At 38.9% G+C, this 20950-nt stretch overlaps 2 protein-coding genes across 2 annotated transcripts; both read left to right on the top strand.

Annotated features, from left to right (window-relative positions):
- Positions 1–1515: 1515 nt before the first annotated feature.
- zgc:154093 (uncharacterized protein LOC777623 homolog) lies at positions 1516–6385 on the top strand. Its single transcript, XM_053647615.1, has 2 exons — positions 1516–1599; positions 4474–6385. Exon 2 carries the CDS (start codon positions 4786–4788, stop codon positions 5593–5595), a length of 810 nt encoding a protein of 269 aa, XP_053503590.1. The 5' UTR covers positions 1516–1599; positions 4474–4785; the 3' UTR covers positions 5596–6385.
- A 2036-nt stretch (positions 6386–8421) lies between these two features.
- Positions 8422–20895, top strand: ercc2 (excision repair cross-complementation group 2). The gene is made up of 23 exons (XM_053647609.1): positions 8422–8668; positions 8807–8906; positions 8984–9061; positions 9151–9213; positions 9294–9407; positions 9574–9690; positions 9884–10000; positions 11655–11778; positions 12092–12188; positions 12371–12504; positions 14539–14707; positions 14900–15018; positions 15099–15168; positions 15360–15429; positions 18634–18735; positions 18821–18884; positions 18967–19088; positions 19178–19270; positions 19402–19474; positions 19578–19648; positions 19743–19886; positions 19977–20120; positions 20297–20895. Exons 1-23 carry the CDS (start codon positions 8664–8666, stop codon positions 20387–20389), a joined length of 2283 nt encoding a protein of 760 aa, XP_053503584.1. The 5' UTR covers positions 8422–8663; the 3' UTR covers positions 20390–20895.
- The last annotated feature ends 55 nt before the right edge of the window (positions 20896–20950 follow it).

Genomic DNA, 20950 nt, shown 5'->3' with positions numbered 1-20950 from the left:
ACCACATTGTTTCTTCTCCTCTCCTAGACCTGCCTTCTCTCCTTTTTCTCTACTTTTTTTTTTTTTTTTTTAGCTTCACTGACTTGAACCCACTGCAAATAATGTTGTGACTGTGAGAAATACATAAATACATAGAAGCATGGGAACATGGACATATTAATGCGGCTTATAGTATTAAAATGATTTAAAGTGTAAAAGTATTTTACGTCTTAAGTTTGAAATGAATATCTTAAGAACCAACAACTTTTTACATTACAATTTGTAGTTTTAACCTTTTAAAGTTTTCAGTTTGCAGCATATATAAAGATATGTTTAAAAGTATACAGACATAAAAATTACTATTAGTACTTTGTTTCAAAGCTGTTGTTGGCAAAAATAACTTTGAGACATCTACTGTAAGAAGCAGTTAGCTTTTTGCAGCATTGTGATTTCATTTTGGCCCATTGCTATGGGCAAATCGACTTCAGTTCGCCATGGCTGTGAGGGTCCCTCACAGATGGACTAATAATTTCAAAATTCTCTATAAATTTTCAATGGGTGACTGCTGGCTTCACTCTCACCTTCCTTATCATTAATCTGACAGCTGTCTGTTGACGATTATGTCATTATCTTTACGGACTGGTCAACAGGGACGTTTAAGGTCTTTGCTAAGTCTCTGTAACCTTTTCCATTGGAGTGCTGTTTAATACTAAAATATTTCAATTTTTAAACAAAATATCTGAATACTTTTTTTTTTTAAAATGATGCTTATTTATACATACTTTCATAATTTTTATAAGCGCAAAGCCAAAAGACATTGTGTGTGTGTGTGTAAAGTCAAAGTGGATATATAATGGAAGTATTTTTTTTTTTTTTAAAAAACCAAAGGTGTCCTTCAATGTCATGTCTTCAGTTTAAGTGGGTCAACTAATATTATATAAAAACCAGAGTCAGCTTGTGTAATTATTATTTTTCATATACAGAGGATAAAATGCTTGAGTATAAATCACTTATTCAAGTATTAGCACATTCAAGAAGTATTAAAAGTCTTACTGCTGGTAGCTTACGTTAATTTGACAGGGTTCATACAGTACCACGGGTTAGACTTCCTTAGATATTGAATAGTGGGCCTATAATCAGATAACCTTTTATAACAACACAGCAAAAACGGAAAAAACAAGCATGTGCTTGGGCACTGCTACAGCTAATCAGTTTGAAAAGAGATGAACTGCCATGTCGGTTCATTTATATCGGAGACAGCTGGTTAAGTTGTATACAAGCACTTCAAGTTCCCTCACTTTGTCCCAGGATCATTTTGGCTCCAGTTTTTTTTCCTGTGTAGTGATGAATTTCCACTTCCCGGCAGAATCAGCCTCCCCTCACGCTAATTGGCTGACTGAATGAGAGTGTGACTCATCAGCCAATCCGGGCAGGAGGAGGCGGGTTTTAGCACGAGGCATTCAGCACCCCCCCCCCCCCCCCCCCACCCTCTCTCTCTCTCTCTCTCTCTCTCTCTCTCTCTCTCTCCAGCTTTTCCTCGGTTTAAGTTGCATCACAGTTAAGAGGTTTACAGTCCTGCTGAGGAGAGGAGCGCCTTCAGCAGTTAACGTGGCCAAAAAGGTAAGTACCAATATATTTTAGCTGAACTTTATGGCAACCTCTGTCTCACTGTCTTTGAAGTTGAATAAAATGCGGAAAGTTGTTTAATAATGCAGAAAGACAAAAATAAGAGCCATTGTTTTCGAATTATTGTCAATCTTAGAGCTGTCCATAAATCAGCCTATAATTAGTTATATAAGCAGTGAACAGTGTAGGTGACATTTGTTATGTAATAATTCAAATTATTAGATGCATTTTGTTATTAACATTTTCAGTAATAGGCCTGTGAATACTATACTACAGTAATAATAAAACTGTAAATACTGTACAACTGTATTGCAGTTAAGTTGTTATTATTAAACCTGTCATTTAACGTATTATTTCACTTACTATTTAACCTAACGTTTTTTGTTTAGGGGTGAGATGAAAAGCAGATGGTGTATATCAAGAAAAATGATCTTACCCTAAACCTAGATATGCTTTTGCATTATGGTGATTGTAGCCTGTGCTACGTTTTAAAATATAGAATATATTTAATTTACAAACCATTTTCCTACAAACACTTCATACTTCTCTGATGTATAGTTCACTCCAGGTGCAGGATATGGGATAAAGGGGCTGGATGTGGAATTGTAGGGCTTAACGATGGCACCAAGTGGTTAAATTGGGAAATCCAGACATTGGATCATCTCTGAACACATAAGGGAGGTGTGTTGGTGTAAAAGGGAACAATTCAATTCGCCCAAAAGCTAAATGTTACAGTTTACTTGTACAAAATTCAAAATTGAAATTCAATTTCTTTTCTTTTAATTTATTTTTCTCTCTCTCACCTATTTCAAGATCACACAGCATGATTTATTTTACCAAATGTTTGGTCCACATTGGTTGGTTTTTTTGTTGTTGTTGTCTTTCCGTACTTTTCATATATAAAGCACTTTCCTTAGATATTTTTGTAGTGTGGTGTCAGACGTGAATAAACCACACCGAGAGACCGTAAACACTCGGATGGAGAAAACATATGGCCTGCACAGAGAAACAAGAAGATAAAAAAGGAACTGTGGTTTTGAACAGTTTAACACATGTTGTGCCAGAGATAATAGATTTATAAGAAAATATCTGAGTTTACAAGCTTTGGGGTGTGTCTGGCCTTTTTTGGTGACCACAAATTTGCTTCAGCAGACTGTTTTTCCCCGAGCCAAATAAATTGCTGGTATAAAAAAACTAAACAAAACAGTGCAGCAGCAGCAATTTGTCAGTCTGGTTATTATGGACTGCTTCATCAAATACTTCAGTCAGCTATTCTGTGAGGACTGTTTTGTGCTTATACTCAAAATATATCTGTGTGAAGACTAGAATCATCTTCATTATAGTAGGGACAGTACTCTTAGCATATCTTATATATATATCTAATAAGATATAAGCATATTTTATAAGTCAATGTGAAATAATCCATCAGTGGCTTGATAGGTTCTCGTATGTTTGGTGGAGTATTGCATATAAACTTCATATAAATATAAACTGTGGTAGACAGAGGCCAGTAGCATTAAAGGCCAGTAGCAGAAAACATAAAAGTGTATCACTTTTGTGAGGCAGTCTTGCCAATATCTACAATCGTGTGAAAAAATAAGTACACCCCACGGAAATTGTTGGCTTTTTTGACATATTTGAACAAGCAAACATTTGATCATCTTTGAAATGGTGCCTATTAACAAAACCACAAGGGAAAATAGCTTTTTCAATCATTTATTCAATAGAATCAACAGATGTGATATTCTTTTGTGGAAAAGTAAGTACACCCTTGGCCTCAGAAGCTAGTATTGCCCCTTTAGCATTGGAATTCTGGGAAACAGAATGCCAGCCAAGACACCTATGTATTTAAAGACCCCCACACCAATTATGCAAAACACCTACAAGAAGTTATTGCTGCTAAAGGGGTATCCTTTAGCAGCAATAACTTCTTGTAGGTGTTTTTGCGTAATTGTCCACCAGGCTTGCTGGAATTTTTGACCACTCTTCCATACAATATTCTTTCAGTTGCAAGATGTTTGAGGGTTTTCTTGCATGTACTGCCTGTTTCAAAATCCCCCACAACATTTCAATGGGATTCAAATCCGGGCTTTGACTAGGCCATTCCAAACCCTCCATTTCTCCTTTTTGAGCCATTCCTTGGGGGATTTGCTAATGTGCTTAGGATCATTATCCTGCTGAAAGGTCCACTTTCGGTTCAACTTCAACTTTCGGACAGATGGCCTCATTATCTTCAAGCACTATTTGATATCATGCAGAATTCATAGTTGAATCAATGAATGCAGGCTATCCAGTCCCTGAGGCAGCAAAGCAACCTCAAACCATAACATTTCCACCATTAGTATGAGTTGCTTCTCCTGAAAAGCTATCTTTGGTCAGCGCCAAACATGTCTGAGTAACATGAAGAACTTTTACAAAACAGCCTCTGACAACATGGCATGGAAAGAATGATTGTAAAATCGTTTTAGGTGATTTTTTAAGTTCTGCTTTCCCAAATTATAGTGGTTATATTTAAGAGTGTTTCTATGCCTATGTACATACAATTTCAAACATACATTAAACTGGTATTCGCAATATTGTAATTTTTGCATGCAATGGATTGTGAAGGTTTCTTCATTTTAGGATTCTGTTTACATTTTTTTCTGTCCCAGGTGTTTCTGTCTTCCCCATTTCCCTAAAATGCAATTCACAAGGCATTCTCATTTCAACCAAAGCACTGGAGGTAGTTGGGAGGAAGAAGACTAGCCAGTGTTATTTACTGTAATTGCAATTCTCCTAGTAGGGTGCAAGTGGCAACAAAAATGTACAAACTGCTTCTTTAACTCTTTTTGGTAGTTAATCTGTGCTGTTCTTTCTGTATTTTCTCAGATTTCTAGAGATGATAAAGAGTTCCTGATCTCCAGTGATCCGAACACCCAGACAGCCAGGAGATTGTAGGAACATCCAGAAGTACAAAACAAGAACCAAACCTGGAAAATTTGTTTGATTGCTTTGCTCTAAACTAATGGTCATTGAGCTATAGATCTTGTGATGGTCTGGATATTTAACCAAAAGAGTGTTCCATCTCTTGGTTTGGTAAAGGTGAGCAAATTATGAATTAGCCAATGCTAAAACCAGGAGCAAACGTTTCCTAGCTCCAGCTACATCATTACGACAGCCATTGGAATTCTGGGAAACAGAATGCCAGCCAAGACACCTATGTATTTAAAGACCCCCACACCAAGGCATGGCAAAAAGCTAAAACTGAGGGATGTTCTCTCTAGTGATATGATCAGCCCTCCTCTGGGGGACTTGCGCCACAGTGCCCATGTTGGACCAGAGGGGGAGGGTGACATGTTCGGAGATGTTGGTTTCCTACAAGGCAAATTGGACATGTTACCTGCCTTAGCACACCCATCACACAGCATGAACAGACATGTTGATGACATGTTTGAGGTAAGAGGACTACAGCACGGGTATGATCCCCATCATAACTCAGATCACAGCTCCATTCTTAAAAGCACTATCTCAATGCCTGCCTTCATTGCCCCTGAGCAGCCACCTCCTAAACCTCCTCGTCTACACTTAGAGGAAAGTTCCAAGCAGCAAAAGAACCACCACAATCAGCAGCAACACTCCATGTCTGTGTGTGCAGAAGGGGTTGGACACTACATGGAGCCCTGCCATGACTTCACCCTATCTGCATCCATCCCCATCTTGAGACACCTAGTGCCCTCTGCTGGCTCTTTCTCTGAGGCCTCTTCAGATGACTCCATGTCCGAGGGCTATGTTCCACCGGACCCTAAGCGAGGACTGAGCCTGGACTCTGATGCTGGCCTGAGCAATGAGGACCTTCGAAGTGAACATAGCGAGTCTCCCGCATTCTCTCCCACCATGTCACGCTCAGAGTCTCTCACTGGCCTCGACCTGGATCTGGGACCATCCATTCTGGAGGATGTTCTCAGGATAATGGACCGTTACAAGTGTGTGAAAGACAGGTGTGAGCTGTGAGCTGGTTAAAAGTCTTTAAACATAATAATGTGCATGTCCTTGTTTGGCCTTGTACTTCTCATGGTCAGGGGATAGTTTACTCACTGGACACAGGAGTAACCGATTGTAACAGAATGACTACAATAACTGATAACTCCATCTCTTACTGTGTAAATGTTTGTCTGAAATGGAGATGCAGACAACTGGTTTTGTATACTGTTTATATTGTACATTTACATTATTACATTGAAAATCTACTCAATGTAAATGGACTGTGACATTTTTGTAATTTATAAGTACTTAAACATGGAACAAATCCAGTGCAAAATTCAAAGAGTGGTTACATTTGCACATTAGTAAATTCATGACCGATGTGAAATACTGACTTGTTTGTTACTTGTAACTAGGGGTGGGCGATATGACAAAAATATCATATCACAATACTTGAGGACTTTTCAACGATATACAAGAAGATTTTTTTTACTTACGTCAAATCAGCGGCATCCATTCAATACCATTTAATATGTAATTATTAAAAACATAAAAAAAATACATCACCATACCAGCGATATCTCATACATGTATCATATAATCATTCATCATGATATGAATATTATATCGATATATCGCCCAGCCCTACTTGTAAGCAATATCTGTGATTGAAACCAGTTCATCTTGATGTCCATATTCATAGGTTTCAATTTTTTTCTTCTTTGGGTATTCTATCACAAACACAGTTCACTATTAATATGTATCATCATATGAGACATGGGTTTAACATGGCCATGTAAATAAAATATTATTGAAACCAGTTAACGTTTTTTATTTTAATCATCACATTGACGATGTTAAGTTCTTTGTCCGATACCAGTCACAGAACCAGAATTTGGACGCTACACTGGCTGATTTCCTCTCATCTGGGCCCAGGAAGAAGTCACACCGACACCATTGTTCAGTGAAAGCTTATTAGTTTAACGATACAGAAAGCATAGTATATATACACACAGAAATATTGATAAAGAATGATAAATGTCAATTGGAACAAGTCACAGATAAAATTAAAACATCTATTACGCATGTTCGAGTGACGTAAGAACTACAAGACGTCTAGTCTACCAGATAATAACAGAAGAAGAACAACCGAGAGAGAGTGAGTGAGGATGAAAGGCGGGGTGATTAGGAATGCTTAAAACAACACATACCACGAACACAAAACAATTTGGTTCCGGTACATCGTGACACAAACTAGAGACCTTCAGAATTGAGACACAGAGATCATGCCTGAAACTTATCAGATATGAATATATACAATAGAACAAATGGTTATTACCAACAACAGGACCAAATACACACTAACTACAAGAGTGTTATGTGGATTGAACAGGGTTGTATTGTGTGCAAGCTGAGCATTTGTAAAATGTATGAAGTCATATATAACAGCAAATGAACGTACAAATGATAATGTTATTAATATATATATTATGGAGAGGTACTTCCTTCTTTTCAAGTAGTCTATTTTTGGATTCTGCATGACCCATACTGTGCATTGACCCCAACTTCCTCCCAGGCTGGAATATGCAAAAAAGAAAAAAAGAAAAAAAAAAAAAACCCACAAGAATTCCCTTTGGGTGTTTTCAGAATAAAATTTTAATGTCTCTTTATCCTCATAAAAAAAGTCAAAGAAGAAAACTGGGATTTTGGTCCCCAGGAGTCTGTATTGTATAGTCAGTAGTAATGTGTGTAATACGAATGACTCAACTCTCTGAGCTGCTCTTTTATGTGAACGGTGGGAGTCAACTCACATTTTCCCCACCAAATATATTTATTGAACATTTTCCAACTATAGCAGAAAACACAACAAAAATTTCAACCACAATTAAGAGAAATAAAACACACACACACACACACACAAACAAAACATGCAGAAGTAATCATGAGCACATTTAACCCAGGCCACTTAAGGGGTAAAATAAATAGGTATGTTGCAATTTCAAAACTATTATGTACTCACTTAAGGCAGATGAATGGGGAAATCCATCCACAGAATAGTGGACAATTCAGTCCCTAGATTATTGATATAAGGAACTTACTCTTTTTGAAGAGACATTTTTGTAAATAAATAAAAAAAAATAAAAAAAAAGAGGACAACGTTGTTAATTTCACAGAGTGTAATAAAAAATGATCCAGTGAATGTTATCATCTGAGTTGTCTGGACCAGCATGCCCCAGTTCAAATTAAGACCAAGGTTTGACTCTCATCTATGTATGACTCAGGCAGCATTATGTATATACACTCACCGTCTACTTTATTAGGAACACCTGCACATTCATACACAGTGCATAAAATCATGAGGGTACTGGTCAAGAGCTTCAGTTGATTAGACATTAGAATGGGGGGGGGAGTTAGGGTCATCTCTGTGACTTGAACCGTGGCATGGTTGTTGGTACCATTTACGGCAACTTAAATCTAACTGAAATGTTAATATAAACAGGAGAGTTCATATGACACAATGTTCAAAAATAATGGAAATTATGTCTTGATATATGAAATGAATAGTAATTAAAAAAAGAAATAAAAACCTCTTACCTCATGATAAATACAACTGTTTTGGACAAATATACATGAATATAATGAGTGATATACATTGATCCCTGAAAGCTAAAAGTAAATAAAGTTTCGAGTTAAAACGGGACGTATAAAACACTTACATTACACTACAGAACTTATTAGAGAACTAATAAGAGCGAAAGCGATATAAGCTTGTGTCGGAGTTCACTTTTTATGCACATTCCCATTTTCTAGTTCCCACTTTGATTAGTTTGGTCTGGACCGCTGTGTTAGTGGGTTGGACTTTGCGCGTTCCAATCATATGTAGAGTTTACGACAGAGCAGCCAATCATAATAGCGGAAGACGATGACGCTTTTAGGAAGCGACGCCGTGCCGCTTACACAACAGAGTGAAGAACGCACTGAAACGTTCAGATTTGTTGCATACAGAAACTGATAACTGTGTAATTTTGACATCGTATCTGTTGTCTAGCTGCAGCAGACACATAAAAGGTGGTACAACAATCCTGTCAACAACAATCATGAAGTGAGTAACCCTAACTATTGGCAACTATTACAATACCTCACCAGTGCTTGCTCACTAACTGCTTTGCAAAGAATATTACCAAGCATAACTAAAATCCTCGTTATTTTTTTTTCACCTAAATGTTAATCTTCCATGTAGGTTGAACATCGAAGGGCTGTTAGTTTATTTCCCATATGACTACATCTACCCAGAACAGTACTCTTATATGCTGGAGCTCAAGAGGACACTTGATGCCAAGGTATATCATGTGCATATCATTCGTACTCTTCTAATGTAAATAACACCTCTCTTACCTGCTGTCTTGTCTTATCTCAGGGGCATGGTGTTCTGGAGATGCCCTCAGGGACCGGAAAAACAATTTCGCTTCTGTCTTTGATTGTTGCTTATCAGAAGGTGAGGATCTGTGGGATCTGGGTTATTTATTTAAAAGGTTTCTCGTTGAGCAAGGAACAAACCGATAAAGTGTTTGTGATTGCTTGCAGGCCTACCCTCTCGAGGTAACCAAATTGATTTACTGCTCTCGAACTGTACCTGAGATAGAGAAGGTAAGTAACGACATGGCGTACAGTGCACTCGCTGTCCCTGTTCTCTGAAGTTATAATGATGCTCATCTTCTGTATTTCAGGTGGTAGAGGAACTGAGAAAACTAATGGAGTACTATGCAAAGGAAGCGGGAAAGGAAAATCACTTTCTTGCTCTAGCACTTTCTTCAAGAAAGAATCTGTGCATTCATCCTGAAGTAGGTGTCTCGTGGCTGTCGATTTAAAAAGGCTCACCACGTCTGCACACTCGCGCAGTGAGAGAATAATACAAGTTTTAAGAGGCAGATCAGTCACTGCTGATGTCCTGTGGTTTGCAGTTGAGGCTGTGTACAAGAGACTGATCGTTAATGCTCATGCTTACAGGTGAGCTCACTACGCTTTGGAAAAGAGGTGGATGGAAAATGTCACAGTCTGACCGCATCATACATTCGTGCACAACGTCACAGTAATCCCAGCCAACCTGTCTGCCGCTTCTATGAGGTAAAGGGTTAGCAATAATGCATAGGTCATGCTGATTTGAAAGTGCATGTCGGTTGAGGTCGGCCCTCCTAATGTTTTGAAATCATTACCATATACGGTATCAGGATTCGTTTTCTAAAGTTAATTTTTTTTTTTGTAATCACTGTACACGCGTGTTGTTTATTGCTGTCTCTTTTTGTTTCTGCTTCTGCAGGAGTTTGATGCTGTGGGAAGGCAGGTGCCAATTTCTCCTGGCATTTACAACCTAGATGACCTTAAAGATTTTGGACGGAGGAAAGGCTGGTGCCCGTACTACCTAGCACGCTACTCGGTATGTATTTTTAAGGAACATGTGCATTTATTAAAAAGTACAACCTTGATACAGATATCAATTTCGACATTCAACACATTGTGTTTAAAACAAATACATAGTGGAATACTTTCTATACAGTCCCCTCCGAACGTATTGGAATGGCAAGGCCAATTCTTTTGTTTTCTTTGTTACACACCGAAGACATTTGGGTTTGAGAACAAAAGATGAATGTGGGACGATGGATCAGAATTACAGCTATAATTTCCTGATATTTACATTTAGATACTTTTAAATAATTTAAAACATGGCACCTTTGGTGGCAGACCACCTGATTTTTAGGTAAGCAAAAGTATAGGAACAGATTGTCTTAACATAAATAATACTTAATGTGGTTGCATATTTCTCGCTTGCAATAAGCCTGCATAAGCCTAATATAGTTAATAAGACCTATAAAAGTCTTAATAACTGCATTAATTACATCACCAAACTATTTATTTTTGTGATGCTTTTCCAGGCTTGTAGTGCAGCTACTTTCATTTGTTGTTTGTTTCGGGGGGTTTCTCTCTTCAGTCTCCTCGTCAGGAGGTGAAATGCTGCTCAGTTGGGTTAATGTTTGGTGATTGACTTGGCCAGTTTAAAACCTTCCACTTTTTTCCCCATGATGAAGTTCTTTGTTGTGTTGGCAGTGTGTTTTGGGTCATTGTCTTTCTGCGTGATGAAGGTGCTCTCAATTAGATTGGATGTATCTGAAGTTACAGAATGTTTCTGTAGACTTCTGAATTCATTTTGCTGCTACCTTCATGAGTTACATCATCACTAAGGATTAGTGAGCCTGTTCCAGAAGCAGCCATGCAAGCCCAAGCCATGACACTACCTCCACCATGCTTTCCCGATGAGCTTGTATGTTTTGAATCATGAGTAGTTCTTTTCTTTTTCAACAAGTTTTCAGGACATTCCAAATTGGTGTATTGGCTACGCCTAATGCTTGTGCAGTGACATCGATTTTTCCCTCGTTTCTCTTTTCTTCAAAATGGCTTACTTTTCTCCCATAGATTGCTCTCTGGTCTTCATGTTGGTTTATCCTTTTAAACAACAAATGTAGTCTTCACAGGTGAAACCCAAGGCTCAAACCAAGAGTAGACATTCAGAGCTATTCATTGTTTAAACAATCAATCAAACAGGGCACACCTGGGTAGCAAGAAACACCCATCCAGTCACATGTTCCAATATTTGTGATCACACGAACAAATGTATGGGTTCAAACAAAAGGCATTATGTTCTAAATTGTTTAACACACCTAGATGTAAATATCAGGAAATGAAAGCTGAAATTCTGATCAGTTGTCTAATATTCATCTTTTGATCTCAAACTCGTGTGTCTTCAGTGTATAGCAAAAACAACAGAATTGACCTTGCTGTTCCAATACTTTCGGAGGGGACAGTATCTATTTTTGTATTTTATGTTGATTGTCACAAAGGATAAGATGATCACATACATCACTAAATAAAATGATTTAGAAATGCTAATGAGCCTGAAAAGTGATACATTTTTGATCAATTAAATATTTTTTTTTCCCCCAGTGGCACTGAATCATAATGGTGTCTTTCAAAATTATTTAAGGTATTGAATGCATTGACAATGTGTAATTATTTTCATTTTTTTTCTTTGTCAGCTTCTTCATGCTAATATAGTGGTTTACAGTTACCATTACCTTCTGGACCCAAAAATTGCAGACCTGGTCTCAAAAGAGCTTGCAAAGAAATCTGTTGTTGTCTTTGACGAAGCTCACAACATCGGTAAGTCAATCACGTCAAGTGGTTTTTATTGTCAGTCCTCTATGTAGCTTGTATAGATTGGAACATAATGATGTTTCCCCAAGAACATGGTGCAGCACATAATACAGTGGCACAGTAGACAAGACTACATAAAGTGTAAAACCTGCAGCCACAGAACAATAAATACGCAGGACGGTGCACGTCAACTAGTCAGAACAGCATTGAGTAGAATAACTAGTCTGTAAACTTTAGACTGTGGTCACAGTCCCATATGAAGTTTCTCCACCCTACCTGGCCACTCTGAACAGTTTTGTGTAATTTTCTGTCCTCCCAGACAATGTGTGCATTGATTCGATGAGTGTGAACATCACCAGGAGGACACTGGACCGCAGTCAGGCCAACGTGGACACACTTCAGAATACCATTCAAAGGTGAATAGAGTTCATTCAGCTAGTGGTGAAGAGCAATTCAATATAACAATTAGTCATTTTGTTTCAGAGCTGATATGTCTTCAGATATGTCTTGACATTTACGTGGTTGTAGAATGTAGCACATCGTTTGTGTGCAACAGTGTTAGGGTTCATTGTGCCACTCAGTGGTGTTTCTCTTGAAGGATAAAGGAAACTGATGCTGCTAAACTACAAGAGGAGTACAGGAGATTAGTGGAGGGGCTAAAAGAAGCCAATGTTGCCAGAGAAACCGATATCTACTTGTCTAATCCAGTACTCCCAGATGAAATACTCCAAGGTCAGTTTGTCTGCATAAAAGTTTCTAAATCACGGGTGTTCATACCCAGTTTCAGGCTGGGCCATATCTGCATTTTTTAAAATGACACTTTTTACATCATCATCGTTAGTATTTATTATTATTTACTTTACATTATTATAAATGCATTAATCTCTAGTCTGATTACGGTCATAGTCAGTTTTTTATTTGTTTCATAATGATGAGAAATTGTATTAATTCATAATACAGCTTCTTTACTATAGCAGTCTATATGAAGAAATCATATGAGCTTACCTTCGCTAAGATCATGCCTGTACTCAGTCACTCACTGCTTGTTTTCGGTCCCTGTCAACTTCTTTTTGTAGGTCACTACACTGGGTGATTCATTTTGGAATTTGGAGTCAATTAATATATCAAGGCCAGTTAATACCAGATGCATTTCTGAAGCGTTTTTAGACGTGCGTCACACAAAGCAGATATGCAAGAGCTTTGTGAGACATGCCTGAAACATGGCTTTTTGTTTTACATTCTCTGTGTAAAATCTATAAGTATGGGAAATGTTTACGATAAAGATACCTATGTATCTATGTACCTATGTAAATGAAACTGTCCCTGTTCCTCATTGTTTCACTGATACTGTTGCACACTTAGGTGTTAGTTGTTTTCATAAAGATTAAGCATGCTGTCATGGCAGTGCCACAGACAGAATGTGTACAGTGTGGATTGGACAGGCATTCTTTATACCCCTATACAACGCTTCCAGTGGGATTCAACACAGCTCCTGTCTGAAAATGTTGCCTAGCGTTGTATTATGGGCCGATTCAATATATTTTTCTCCATGTCCTTGAGCTTGACGACTGTGTTCAAAGGGCTGCTTTCATTTAACGTAAGCAGGAGTCATGCTGATTCCACTTTTCTAGAGTTGAAAACCTGCAGCCACAGTGAACCTTGGATAAGACTGAAGATCACTGGTACACTATATGGCCAAAAGTCGTTATTCCTCAAACTGTTGCCACAAAGTTGGAAACGCACAGTTGTATAGGATGTCTTTGTATGCTGTAGCATTACAATTTCCCCTCAGAGGCCCAAACCTGTTCCAGCATGATAGTTCCCCTGTACACAAAGTGAGGAGCATCTTTGCTAAAGTTGGTGTGGAAGAACTCGAGTTGCTGAGTTCAGACTGCTGACGTTAATCCCACTGAAAACCTCTGGGATGAACTGGCAGGCCGTCTGCCCCCCAGGCCTCCTCACCCGATATCAGTGCCTGACTGTGCTCTTCAGTGGTTTTGGGGCCGAATCAGCACAAATCCTCACAGCAACACTCTAAAATCCAGTGGAAAGCCTTCCCAGAAGAGTGGGGGTGATTTTAATAGCAAACAGGGGACTAAATCAGGAATGGGATGTTCAACAAACACTACTACTACTACTACTACTACTAATAATAATAATTATTATTGTTAATAATAATAATAATAATAATAATAATAATAATAATAATATTATTATTATTATTATTATTATTATATAATTTATGTAGTGCCTTTCCAGAGCTCAAGGATGCTTTAGTGATGCAATAATACATAAATAACGAACAGTCATGGACAAACACATAAAAATGAAAAACACAGTACAGAGAGCAAATCCATAGCAGCGCATTAAGACAAATAACACTGAGAAAACAAAAGGTAAGATTGAAACTCAGAGATAGAAGTGATGCGAAGAGTCAAAGGGAGTGAATTCCAGATCTTGGGTGCTGCTCCGCTGAATAACCTGCCACCCATAGTACAGAGCTGAGATCTAAGGACAGAGAGGAGTCTGGACCCAGAAGACCTGAGCGAGTGGATGGGGTTGTAGGGGAGAAGCATTTCACTGAGATAGCGAGGTGCCAAACCGTGAAGTGATTTAAACATATGATTGTCAGGTGTACACAAACCTTTGGTCATATAGTGTATAACAAATGAAGACACTGTAGGCTCTTTCTTTATAATGGATGTGAAATGTAATATACTCCTGTAAGAAAAGCCCTTTGTGTTGTATCATGTTCTGATGCTACAGAGGCCGTCCCAGGCAATATCCGCACAGCAGAGCACTTTATAGGCTTCATGAAGCGTTTCCTGGAGTACCTGAAGGCTCGGCTGCGTATCCATCACGTCGTGCAGGAGAGTTCTCCTCAGTTCCTTAAAGACATCTATGAGAAGGTGTGCATTGATCGCAAGCCCCTCAGGTGAGGCATATCTCTGTGAAGTCTATGTGTTGTGTCTTAAACTTAAACTAGCATAAAACTCGCTGTTAGGAAAATAATAGAATTTATATCGGACACTGTAAGTATATTTAATTCAACCTGGTACATTACTTGATGCATTGTGATTATTTCATCATCAAATGTATGACCTGAGCTGTGGTCCCCCCCCAATAGATTCTGTGCAGAGAGGCTACGCTCATTATTAAGAACTCTGGAGATTGCAGATATCGCTGACTTCTCTGCCATTACTCTGATCTCCCACTTTGCTACACTTGTTAGCACGTACAGCAAAGGTAAAAAATCTGTAATCTTTATTCGGATTGCAGAACAAACACTATACATTTTTGAAAAGTAAATAAAATTCTTTTTCCAGGCTTCACAATTATTATTGAACCCTTTGAAGACAAAACGCCCACAATCGCTAATCCCGTTCTACACTTCAGGTGGGTTAGATTGACATCTACTTACCCTGACATCCAAATTCTGCATTTTTAAAATTGAAAGTCTGCTTTGTGTTCCATAGAAATTATTAAAATTTAATATGTAATTATTGCCATTCTAAATTAATTCATTACTTTTTGATTTTGTGTTAATAGATATTTACATACAGTATATGATCTTATGTTTTCTTCAGCTGCATGGACCCCTCCATTGCTATAAAACCTGTGTTTGAGCGGTTCCAGTCAGTCGTTATCACTTCAGGGGTAAGTTGCCTTCTATTGTACCATCTATTCCCCCACTTCCTCTTCAGGAAAGCATTCGCCCTATCATCGGGAGAGAATGAAAGTTCGGATCTCAAAAATGCCACAGCCATCTGTGGCTGGGAGTCAAGAGTGCAAAATTGGCCAGGGAGAAAATTTGAGGAAAGAACTCCTCCTAACTGCTACACCTGTGCAACAACTACAGTTGCAATCAAAATTATTCAATCCCCATTGCAAATATGGTTTATTGTTTACAGACTTGCAGCTGTTAAATCAAACAAAAGCAATTTAATTAATTGTAAATTCAATACAACGAATGCTTCAAGTGGTTTCCCCAAATTCAACTGAAAATGCAACTTATGATTTCTCCAGTTTCAAAATTATTCAACCCCCTGAATAGAATCCCTCATAACAGCACAATTATACAAAGTAGATGTTGTCTCAAGCACACCTGATGCATCTAATCAGGTATGCTTGAGCTGGAACATATGAAATACCTGAACTGGCTAGGGGTAGAAAATGCATTAAATACCTGAACTAGCTAGGGGTAGAAAATGCATGAAATACCTGGATGGGGCAGAAAAAGGAAGCTATCAACGGCTGCAAACAGATTCCTGAGAAGACAGGTTGTGAAAAACCCTTGAGTGACTGCAAAAGACCTGCAGCAAGACTTGGTGGAAACAGGCACTGAGGTTTCAGTGAGCACATTAAGGTGTGTACTAAATGCAGAAGGTTTCCATGCCAGAACTCCAAGATGTTCACTACTACTGACCCAAAAGCACAAGAAAATTCAGCTCAAAATCATATACATAAGTCACAGACACAGTCACATAAGTCACAGTTTTGGGATTCTGTTCTGTGGACCAATGAAACAAAACTGGAACTTTTCGGCACAGTGGATCAGCGGTATGTCTGGAGGAAGAAGAAGGAAGAGAGAACACTCTGTCCACAGTCAAGCATGGTGGTGGCTCGGTGATGCTCTGGGGCTGCTTTGCATCATGTGGCACTGGAAACCTGCAGTGTGTGGAAGGCAGGATGGATTTATTGAAGTATCAGGAAATCCTAGGAGAAAACATCATGCTATCTATGAGGAAGCTGAAGCTTAGTTGTCATTGGACCTTCCAGCAGGACAATGATCCCAAGCATACCTCAAATTCCACCAAGGCTTGGTTGCAGAAGTAGTCCTGGAAGATTCTTCAGGGCCATCACAGTCACCTGACTGAAAATCTCTGGTGGGATTTGAAGAAGGTGGTTGCAGCACACAAACCAAAAATATTACTGAACTGGAGGCCATTGCTCATGAGGAATGGGCTAAGATTCCTCAGGAACACTGCCAGAAGCTGGTGTCTGGCTATGCATCTCATTTACAGCAGGTCATAACAGCAAAAGTGTTCTCTACTAAGTACTAAGCATGCTTGCCATGAAGGGGTTGAATAATTTTGAGACTGGAGAACTCATTATAAGTTACATTTTCAGTTGAATTTGGGGAAATCACTTGAAGCATTTGTTGTGTTGAACTATTTCAATTGCTTTTGTTTGAATTGTTCATTGCAAACAGCTGAAAGGCTGTAATATTATTATTATTATTATTATTATTATTATTATTATTTAACAATAAAGCTGATTTGCAATGGGGGTTGAATCATTTTGATTGCAACTGTAAATAGTATTTGTTTGCCTGACAAGTTTTTCAACTGGACCATGAAGTACTATATGGGGAAGTATTTGCCATAAATACTGCCATCATATAGCAATCATTCCCCTTTATCCTCTCACCTGGGCAAGTTAGACTATATGAATATAATATATTGAGCTATTTAGTTAGCAGCTTGTGCCCATGGTCAGAGTTATCGGTATCCTTTCTTTCAAAGAGGGGGATAGTATGGTGAGCATGCCTTTCTTTTGATATACTGAGCATTGCTCATAGAATGCTGCTGGGCTCTGTAGAGATCTGTACTACCCTGCGTTTGGCAAGTCACTCACCATTCTTTGTTCATCTCTACAGGCTCCAGAGTTTTTATTTTCTTTTGGTGTCAGTGACTTTGCCTGTGCTAAGTAACTTTTATGTACCATAATAGTGCTCATTTTTCCTACGCAGTCATTCCCCTCTCTGTGTTTAAGCATTTGAATACATTCCCCACCAACTAGCTGACCACTGTGGCTTGTGGCCGATGTGTTGCTACGGTCATAAAATGGGTACACTCTTACTATGAACTGCTAAGCCTGCTTTATTTTAGTTTTCAGCATTTGTCTTGGAGTAGGTATTACGTCTGCACAAACATCCGTTTTCCTAGAATTGGGTTGGAGTGCCATCATGTTCCATGTTATACTGAGTGGGTAGCCACTAATAACCATGCTACAGGATCCTGGCAGATTTGGATCCTGGCTCAGAGCTGAATCTGGCCCAAGCCTGTCAGTTTGAACAGCTTGCTGGTCGCAATAAAAGTGCATATTAGCCAGAGCACGCCCATCTGTGGGTCTGGCCCCTTGGACTAGCCAACTGAGGACTGTGCTCTAACAGCCCAGTAAACTTTTTTCGAATTCAAGAGCCCCTAACATATGGAGCATGTATGCCCTTAACTGGAAATTATGCAAATGTTCTTTACCTCATCAGGCTGGACCCTGTGCATTGTAAACCAACCACTAGTGGTGGTTGAGGAGACCCCCCGCCATGCTATGTAAAGTACTTTGAGTGTCTAAAAAAAGTGCCATATAAATGTATCTGTAACTAATGTTTTGGTAGCAGCTATCACAGTTTACCACAGGATTGATCATTAGGGTGACTTTGTAGCTGAATCCAGCTTTTCTGCTCAAGATGATATCACCCAACTGTATGAATTAGTTGATTAACATCTTGGTAAGAATAAGCTTGTTGGATTTCTTCTTAATTCCTTAATTCAAATATTCGGTACGTGTGCTTTTGGATATAATGTCCTAGAGAATGATTGCTATAGGATGGCAGAGCTTTTGCCATGCCTGGTTGGATACAATCAATTTCTTTTGTTAGTTAGTACACTATTATCATTATCTGAATAATATCAATTTAATACAGTAATAACAATTTTTTTGTATGAAAAAAATTAACAGCTACTATCAAACTCATCCAATCTTGTGAAATCTGTGTATGAGAGTGCTGAGTATCATGAGTTTTGACACATGGAATAGCTTCATGTATTTCATAGTTTGTCTTATGTTTCCTCTTACAAGACTCTTTCTCCACTGGAAATCTATCCCCGAATCTTGGACTTCCACCCCGTTACCATGGCTTCCTTTACCATGACACTGGCACGTACCTGCCTTTGTCCTCTTGTGAGTGTGCAGTAACCCATTCAAACTAAATCTGTTTTTTTTTTAAAGGATATTTAAAATCTGAATATTCTAAACATTTTCTCAGATTGTTGGGCGTGGCAATGATCAAGTGGCTTTGAGTTCCAAATTTGAGACCAGAGAAGATTTTGGTTAGTGCTACTGTTTGAATGTTTATGTTTTATTGAGTCTCAAAATGTAGAGAGTTGTGTTAATGCACTGTATCCCCCACAGCTGTGATCCGGAACTATGGGAACCTGCTTCTGGAAATGTCTGCCATTGTACCTGATGGGATTGTAGCATTTTTCACCAGCTATGTTTACATGGAAAACATTGTAGCTTCATGGTATGAGCAGGTATGCAAAGAAACCAATTCTGCTATTAATTCTGTAATTGTCAGATAAGTGTGCATTTTGTAAAAATAGTGGCTTTTTTTGGACTGTAGGGAATTCTGGAAAACATCCAGAGGAACAAGCTTATTTTCATAGAGACACAAGATGCAGCAGAGACCAGCATGGCTCTAGAGAAGTACCAAGAGGTCAAGAGACCATCTGAAATTTTATCTCTAAATTGTCACTTAGTATCAGTTGGAAATATTTGCTATATATATTTATAAATAATGACATAAAATATGTAGTGCTTCTGACTGCTTATAATCTGGTGTTCTAGGCTTGTGAAAATGGCAGGGGGGCCATCCTGCTGTCTGTGGCCAGAGGTAAAGTGTCTGAAGGGATAGACTTTGGTAAGTACCCTGCTAACACCAACTATATGACTTCATGTAATTTAGTTGTATAATATTTTTATACAGTGATTCTGTATTTATGTTGCCTCTGATTGACACACAGTTCATCACTTTGGGCGAGCTGTGATCATGTTTGGAGTGCCTTATGTCTACACCCAGAGTCGAATACTTAAGGTTAATCATTCAGTCACACTGCATCCTGAACATGCCCCAGTTTTTGCTTGATCTCCGCAGTGAAATAATTCACCCCTGTTACGCGCTCCCTCAGGCTCGTCTGGAGTATCTGCGAGACCAATTTCAAATCCGTGAGAATGACTTCCTGACCTTCGATGCCATGCGACATGCGGCTCAGTGTGTAGGCAGAGCCATCCGAGGCAAGACCGACTATGGCCTCATGATCTTTGCTGACAAGGTGAACGTTTCTTCATTGTGTTCAATGTCTGGTTGATTAAGGTTAGGCGTCTCCTTTCAGTTACTGAAGCCCTCTGGTTCCCACCCTCAGCGTTACGCCAGAGCCGACAAGCGAGGTAAACTTCCCCGCTGGATTCAGGAACACATCACAGATGGCAGCCTTAACCTGACCATTGATGAGACAGTGCAGCTTGCCAAGCACTTTCTGCGGCAGATGGCACAGCCATTTAGACGGGTAGGTCCAATTCCCTCTTCAAAACACCCAATCTGCTGTACAGACATGACCCAAAAACACAGATAACTCCACTTCTGTGTACATTATCAAAATATGATTTCGATGGGATATATTGTTTATTTGTTATGTGTAGAGATGATGATAGTTAATTGTTATTTATGTTGTATGTTTTACAGGAGGATCAGTTGGGCCTGTCTCTACTGACCCTGGAACAGCTTCAATCAGAGGAAATGCTGCAGAAGATCTCTCAGATTGCTCACCAGGCCTAATGCTTGTCATTGGGATAGAAACGTGCATAAACTTTGACGTGTACATATTTCTATAAATGTTTTTCATCAAACACAATGTCAGTAATAAATGCTGATTATTTCTACAAACCCACTTGCAGAATTGTTCACTTTGTTGCATTAAATAAGTGTACTGTATCATGTTACTTTTTTTTTCCTTTTCCCCATCACACCTCTACTGCATACATGAGCTCACAGCTGCCCAAAACTGGATAGTGTCAATCCGAGTGCTCAGAAACCGCAGCCAAATTTACTCTCTTGGACTCTTGGCCATCTATGGCCGTGGCATCATCAGGATTTAAACTTGCAATCTGCTGATCTTTTGCACCTCTCAGAAGCTACTTTATTCTTAATGTCAGCTAGAACTATCCAAAATGTGACCAGTGAAACCCTGAGCAAAGGTGAGAGGCATGCAGCCATTTCAGCCTCTTACCATGGAAGAAAGCAGGAAGGAACCAATGAACAGGTTCAGAATATATAGATGGTGCTTTTTTATCAGCCACATTTTGGGGGTAGCACAACATTCAAATCCATTTGATGGAA

This window comes from Ictalurus furcatus, chromosome 17 (genome assembly GCF_023375685.1).
Source record: "Ictalurus furcatus strain D&B chromosome 17, Billie_1.0, whole genome shotgun sequence".
Classification (NCBI taxonomy): Eukaryota; Metazoa; Chordata; class Actinopteri; order Siluriformes; family Ictaluridae; genus Ictalurus; species Ictalurus furcatus.
Note: the sequence above shows the minus strand (reverse complement) of the source record. Positions and strands in the feature narration are given on the sequence as shown.